General features: G+C 45.7%; 1 protein-coding gene across 1 annotated transcript; it reads right to left on the bottom strand.

The window, feature by feature from the left end:
- Nucleotides 1-600: 600 nt before the first annotated feature.
- On the bottom strand, nt 601-6,297 carry LOC120047452 (neuronal acetylcholine receptor subunit beta-2-like). Its single transcript, XM_038992980.1, has 4 exons — nt 6,146-6,297; nt 1,215-1,983; nt 969-1,127; nt 601-756 (listed from the first exon to the last, which is right to left on the bottom strand). The coding sequence occupies exons 1-4, from the start codon at nt 6,280-6,282 to the stop codon at nt 601-603; spliced, it is 1,221 nt and encodes a 406-aa protein (XP_038848908.1). The 5' UTR covers nt 6,283-6,297.
- Nucleotides 6,298-6,837: the final 540 nt, after the last annotated feature.

Raw genomic sequence — 6,837 nt, 5'->3', positions numbered from 1 at the left:
CAACACACTGTGGCGTGAGGGGAGACAGTCAAGGCTTCCCGTTTCACAGCAAAATAACAAGCCTGCTGGCATTCCTGTCTAAAGAAATGCGCCTCTCCCTCTCCGTCTGAAGGCAAGAGTTATGTCCGTGTGTCTGTCTGTGCTTCACTGGACGAGGACACACGGAGGAGCTGTCCTTCTCTGTAGCAGAGACTAGCGGCTCTGTCGTCGTCTTCTGGCCAGGGTCGGGCTCGTTGTGGGTGGGTGTGTGTGTGTGTGTGTGTGTGTGTGTGGATCTTTGGGCTCAGCAAATTATTCTGGAACTGTGCAGAAAAGATTGGTTCCCCTTTTCAAATGCAGAAATAAAATGAAAAACAACAGACCCTTTTTCTGGGGTTGGTGGGGTTGCTCTGTTCCATATAAGATGTTAAGAGGGGAGGTTGAGGGGCATTGGTTGGTGTGGTGGCGGCCGGTGTGCTGTGTGCGTACAGTATGTGAGTGTGTCAAAATAACACAGTTCTGTTTCAAGGTGTTGGTAAGTAGCTGTTTTACTCGCGGCGGGTGTTCCTCATGGGGGTGTTGGGGGGCGTCAGGGTCAGGTTTCGGGTCAAAGGTCATAGGTCAGTTCTGCTCCAGGTCGTCTGCCGTGGGTGTGTTGTAGCTCTGGAAGAGGGGCTGCATGAACAGCCCCAAAGTCCCAGTAATGCACACAAACACAAATATCCACAGGAAGAGCCGGTCAATCACCATGGCAACATACTTCCAGTCCTCAATGACCTGTGGCAGGATACAAAAAGAGCGATACACGATTAATAATATTTTGACAATAGAAGCACAATACTGTCGGCTCCAAACTATTGAAAGGGCTCTGAGTGAAAAGACATACAAACTGTAAGAAACTGAAAATGTGATGTATCGGTTGTGTATGTGGTTTCTGCTCATATCATCTCGAGGCTATCCTTCCACCACACACAAACACACACACTCACCCCCTCATCGTTGTCCTCACTCTTCATCTTCTCGGCAATGTAGCGCACCCCGTCCACAGCCTCCTCAACGTCTGCGTGACACTTCACTGTCATCCTCTTCCTGAACTCTGTGTTCTCCGACAGGTCGCTGATCCTCCAGCCGTACCGCTTGGCCGACTCCTCGTTCACATAGAAGGAGTCGGCCCTGCCTATCCCAGACCCCTCTGCCACCCCCATTCCCCCTGCGGCCGGGGCCACTGCCACCGCCCCGTCTCTCAGCTTCAGGTCGGAGTAGGAGCGCCGCTGGTGCTTCTGGCGGAACCTCTCTCGGATGTTGGAGCTGCCCGGCCGACGCATGAACAGGAAGGAGGGGAGGCGGTGCAGGAAGAGACGTTTGACCCAGGGGGGCATGGTGTGTGTGGAGGGCGTGCGGTGGTGCACGTTGAGCACACAGACACTGGTGACGATGGAGAAGGTGACCAGCACCATGGCAAACATCAGATACTTCCCTATGAGAGGGACAGCTAGAGACGTAGGTGGGACGATCTTGGAGATCAGCAGCAGGAACACAGTGAGGGCCAGGAGGACTGAGATACACAGAGTCATCTTCTCCCCACAGTCAGACGGCAGGTAGAAGACCAGGATGGCCAGAGAGGTGATGAGGACACAGGGGATGATGAGGTTGATGGTGTAGAATAGTGGCTTGCGCTTGATGATGAAGTCATAGGTGATGTCCAGGTAGGTGATGTCAGAGGGGTCTTCGTTCTTGCGTCCCGGCAGAGACACGATGTCCCACTCACCGCTGGGCTTGAAGTCGTCACGGCTGGCGAAATCGCTGAGCAGGATCAGGTCGATTTCGGTGTGGTCGTAGGTCCAAGATCGGAACTTGAGTGTGCAGTTCTGCTGGTCGAAGGGAAAGTCGCGGACCTCGATCTTGCAGGCCGACTTGTAGATGGCGGGGGGCAGCCAGTTCACCTCTCCATTGTTGGAGACAACCGTGTTGGAGTAGAATGACACCTCATAGTTCCCATCCGCACTGAGGTGAAGAGAAGACAGAAAGGAGTCAGAACCAGCACACATTAACAGATAGATACATATTAGAAGGAGACCTCATAGTTCCTATCGGCATTGAGAGACAGGTTACCATGGGGGGAGAGAGAGAGAGGGGGGGGGGGGGGGGGGTCAGAGATACCACACAGATAAATACATAGAATAAGAAGATAAATACATAGGAGAAGGATATAAATACATAGAAGATAAATAAATAGAAGAAGATAAACACAGAATATCAATACGACGAAGAAGATAAATGCATAAAAGAAGAAGAGAAATGCATAGAAGGTCAATATATAGAAGAAAATCAATACATAGGAGAAGATAAATGCATAAAAGAAGAAGAGAAATACATAGAAGAAGAGAAACACATAGAAGAAGAAGATAAATACATACAAATAAACACACAGGGGTGAGAAATTGGTGAGAGGTGGCTGTTAGCATTAGGTGAAGAGAAGACAGAGGAAGAAATGGTAGGTGGTGTTGTTGACTGGGCATTTGGGTTGTTGTGCTTGGGGACAAGGGACAGCGACAGGGGAAACTACATCAGACACCCCTGTCACAGGACATGCCTGAATCTGCTGAGATTTCGATTTTAGATTCTCACCAGGCCGCAGGTGTTATACATTATACATAAAAGTGTTATCAATTATAGAGCAGGTCAGGAGGAATCCAGCCATCACACTGCTCTGCTCCTAAGCACAAACACACACACAGACACACTGCTCTATGCAATAAATCTACTCCTGTTCTAAATATGCAGCTGGTTAAAAGTCTCTTTACAGCTCTATACCCAAACAACTACCTCCATACCCAAACAACTATAGCTCTATACCAAAACAACTACCTCCATACCCAAACAACTATAGCTCTATACCCAAACAACTACCTCCATACCCAAACAACTATAGCTCTATACCCAAACAACTATAGCTCTATACCCAAACAACTATAGCTCTATACCCAAACAACTACCTCCATACCCAAACAACTATAGCTCTATACCAAAACAACTACCTCCATACCCAAACAACTATAGCTCTATACCCAAACAACTACCTCCATACCCAAACAACTATAGCTCTATACCCAAACAACTATAGCTCTATACCCAAACAACTATAGCTCTATACCCAAACAACTATAGCTCTATACCCAAACAACTATAGCTCTATACCCAAACAACTATAGCTCTAACACAAACAACTATAGCTCTATACACAAACAACTACCTCCATACACAAACAACTACCTCCATACACAAACAACTATAGCTCTATACACAAACAACTATAGCTCTATACACAAACAACTATAGCTCTATACACAAACAACTATAGCTCTATACACAAACAACTATAGCTCTATACACAAACAACTATAGCTCTATACACAAACAACTATAGCTCTATACACAAACAGCTATAGCTCTATACACAAACAACTATAGCTCTATACCCAAACAACTGTAACTCCTTACACAAACAACTATAGCTCCATACCCAAACAACTATAGCTCTATACCCAAACAACTATAGCTCTATACACAAACAACTATAGCTCTATACACAAACAACTATAGCTCTATACACAAACAACTATAGCTCTATATAGAAACAACTATAGATCTATACCCAAACAACTACCTCTATACCCAAACAACTACCTCTATACCCAAACAACTACCTCTATACCCAAACAACTATTACTCAATATCTAAATAAATAAATTAACTTCATAGTCAATCATCTGTCAACCTAACACATTCAGGCATGAAAAATTTAATCATTTAATTTCACTTTGTGTCATGGTTCCTCCTGGCACTAGAGGGCGGCAGAGACCGCCCTAGAGACTTTTATTGAACTCAGGTGTGTCTTATTAATTTATGATTGTGTCCCTGTTAAAAGAGGTGTGTTTCTGTGGTCCTTTGCAGAAGCTTGAATAGTTTACCATTTGCGGTTATTTCATGAGTGAGTTTTTGAGACTTAGTGTTTGTTGGTTTTCCCAGTGTACTGTGATTCTGCAGCTACTGTTTCGCAGTAAAGTATTTATGTTTATCCTTAACCACTGATTCCTCATCTGGTCTCTTCTCTGCACCTGGTTCCAACCTCACCATGTCACACTTTGACAAGTCAACCCAATATAATCAAATAGAAATTATATTGCACTTCCATATTTCACATGATTCTTCACAACTAAAATCATTTGCCTTATTTCCGCTATAAAAGCTAAAGTCCAGAAAGACTAGATCAGGACAGAACTCCCATGCTGGTGGTGTTGAGTACCTGGAGTGTGAAACAGATGAGGGCGAGAGCCTTTCTGTCATACACACACACAGCCAACTGACCTGGCCTCTGATTACACACATCACACAGCCAACTGACCTGGCCTCTGATTACACACATCACACAGCCACCTGACCCTGGCCTATGATTACACACATCACACAGCCACCTGACCTGGCCTCTGATTACACACATCACACAGCCACCTGACCTGGCCTCTGATTACACACATCACACAGCCAACTGACCTGGCCTCTGATTACACACATCACACAGCCAACTGACCTGGCCTCTGATTACACACATCACACAGCCACCTGACCTGGCCTCTGATTACACACATCACACAGCCACCTGACCTGGCCTCTGATTACACACATCACACAGCCACCTGACCTGGCCTCTGCTTACACACATCACACAGCCACCTGACCTGGCCTCTGATTACACACATCACACAGCCACCTGACCTGGCCTCTGATTACACACATCACACAGCCACCTGACCTGGCCTCTGATTACACACATCACACAGCCACCTGACCTGGCCTCTGATTACACACATCACACAGCCACCTGACCTGGCCTCTGATCACACACATCACACAGCCACCTGACCTGGCCTCTGATCACACACATCACACAGCCACCTGACCTGGCCTCTGATTACACACATCACACAGCCACCTGACCTGGCCTCTGATTACACACATCACACAGCCACCTGACCTGGCCTCTGATTACACACATCACACAGCCACCTGACCTGGCCTCTGATTACACACATCACACAGGAGTTTCATAATCCAAATCTCCTCTCTGCAGATTTAACAGTGCTCATCTATCCCCCCTCTCTCTAAGCCCTCACCTCTGTCTCCTGTTCCCTCCCTCCAAATTATTACAGTAATCACATCTTGACTTTAGCCCTCCCTCCTGTCCTGAAGACCTTGGGTTAGCTGAGGCTCAGATTAGAACCAGAATCACTATTAGTTCCCAAGTACATTGACACATACCCAGAATTTGACTTAGCGATTTCCGCTAGATGGGCCAGCTACAAAGTCATAATTGGCTGTGTTGTAAAAATTCATGAAAACAAGTACAAGCTTTTAAGTCTTCATTTAAGGTTAGGGTTAGGCATTATGGTTAGCAATGTGGTTAAGTTTAGGGTTAAGCTTAGGGTTAGGTCGATGACTTTATGACTTTGTGGCTTTGCCAGCTAGGGACCACTCTGCAGAGCTGCCTACAGGGCAAGATTCATGACAATAAATGGCAACCTGTTAATTAGTGCTGCCAGTAATAGACAAATGTACAGACAGAATACAGACAGGGGAATTTACACAGTCAACATACAGTATTTCAGTGGTGTAAAGTACTTAAGTAAAAATACTTGAAAGTACTACTTAAGTAGTTTTTTGGGGTATCTACTTTACTATATATATTTTGACTACTTTTACTTTTACTTCACTACATTCTTAAAGAAAAGTATGTACTTTTTACTGCATACATTTATAACACATAGTGTCTGATATATAAATATGGATTATATTTTGGCAATAAGGCTCGAGGGTGTGTGGTGTGTGGTCAATAGACCACGGCTAAGGGCTGTTCTCCGCAACACGGAGTGCCTGGATACAGCCCTTAGCCATCGTATATTGTCCACATACCACAAACCCCAGAGGTGCCTTATTGCTTTAAAAACTGGTTACCAACGTAATTAGAAGAGTAAAATAAATGTTTTGTCATACACGTGGTATACACACAAATACATACCACAGCTTTCAGCCAATCAGCATTCAGGGCTTGAACCACCCAGTTTATAATTACACATAACACACACACACACAAACACAGCTCACTCACTTGTTGTAGAGGACGATGTCAGGCAGCCAGATGTGTTGAGATGGGAGGCGGACCTTCTTAATGCCCTCATACTCCTCTGGGTCCCACATCAACCTGTAGTCATTCCATACCTGAGTCAGCCAGCAGTTGGTGGTCATGATCTGTTCTCTCTCATTCTGCAACAGACAGACAGAGAGAAGCATGAGAGAGTGTGTGTGTGTGTGTGTGTGTGTGTGTGTGTGTGTGTGTGTGTGTGTGTGTGTGTGTGTGTGTGTGTGTGTGTGTGTGTGTGTGTGTGTGTGTGTGTGTGTGTGTGTGTGTGTGTGTGTGTGTGTGTGTGTGTGTGTGTGTGTGTGTGTGTACTCACCACACTAATGAGCTGGGCCAGGGACACCTGTATATGGATGGTGACCTGTTGGCTCTTGTTGACAGCAGGTCTGATCAGTTTGTTGTAGCGCTCTGGAGACAGCAGGTAGGTCACCAGTCGCTCCTCTATCTCCGCGCCCAAGGCAGCTACACACACACACACACAAACACATACACACACACACACACAAACACATACACAAACACATACACAAACACACACACACACACATAGGCACAAACACATACACACACACAGAGGGAGAGGGATACAGTTGTGTAACTGGCAGAAAAGGCATACATACACAAAAAACATCCCCAAAAGGAGTTTTAAACTAACTTTCAAG

Source organism: Salvelinus namaycush, chromosome 5 (genome assembly GCF_016432855.1).
Source record: "Salvelinus namaycush isolate Seneca chromosome 5, SaNama_1.0, whole genome shotgun sequence".
Lineage (NCBI taxonomy): Eukaryota > Metazoa > Chordata > Actinopteri > Salmoniformes > Salmonidae > Salvelinus > Salvelinus namaycush.
The sequence above is the reverse complement of the archived record's forward strand: the minus strand, read 5'-3'. Positions and strand labels throughout refer to the sequence as shown.

Excerpts from the sequence above, each read along its gene's own strand:
- LOC120047452 (XM_038992980.1), bottom strand. The coding sequence starts at position 6,282 with ATGACCACCAACTGCTGGCTGACTCAGGTATGGAATGACTACAGGTTG. Across the intron at positions 1,984-6,145 it reads GACATCGTCCTCTACAACAA|TGCGGATGGGAACTATGAGG; the intron begins GTGAGTGAGCTG and ends TCTTCACCTCAG. Across the intron at positions 1,128-1,214 it reads ACCTGAAGCTGAGAGACGGG|GAGTCGGCCAAGCGGTACGG; the intron begins GCGGTGGCAGTG and ends TATGTGAACGAG.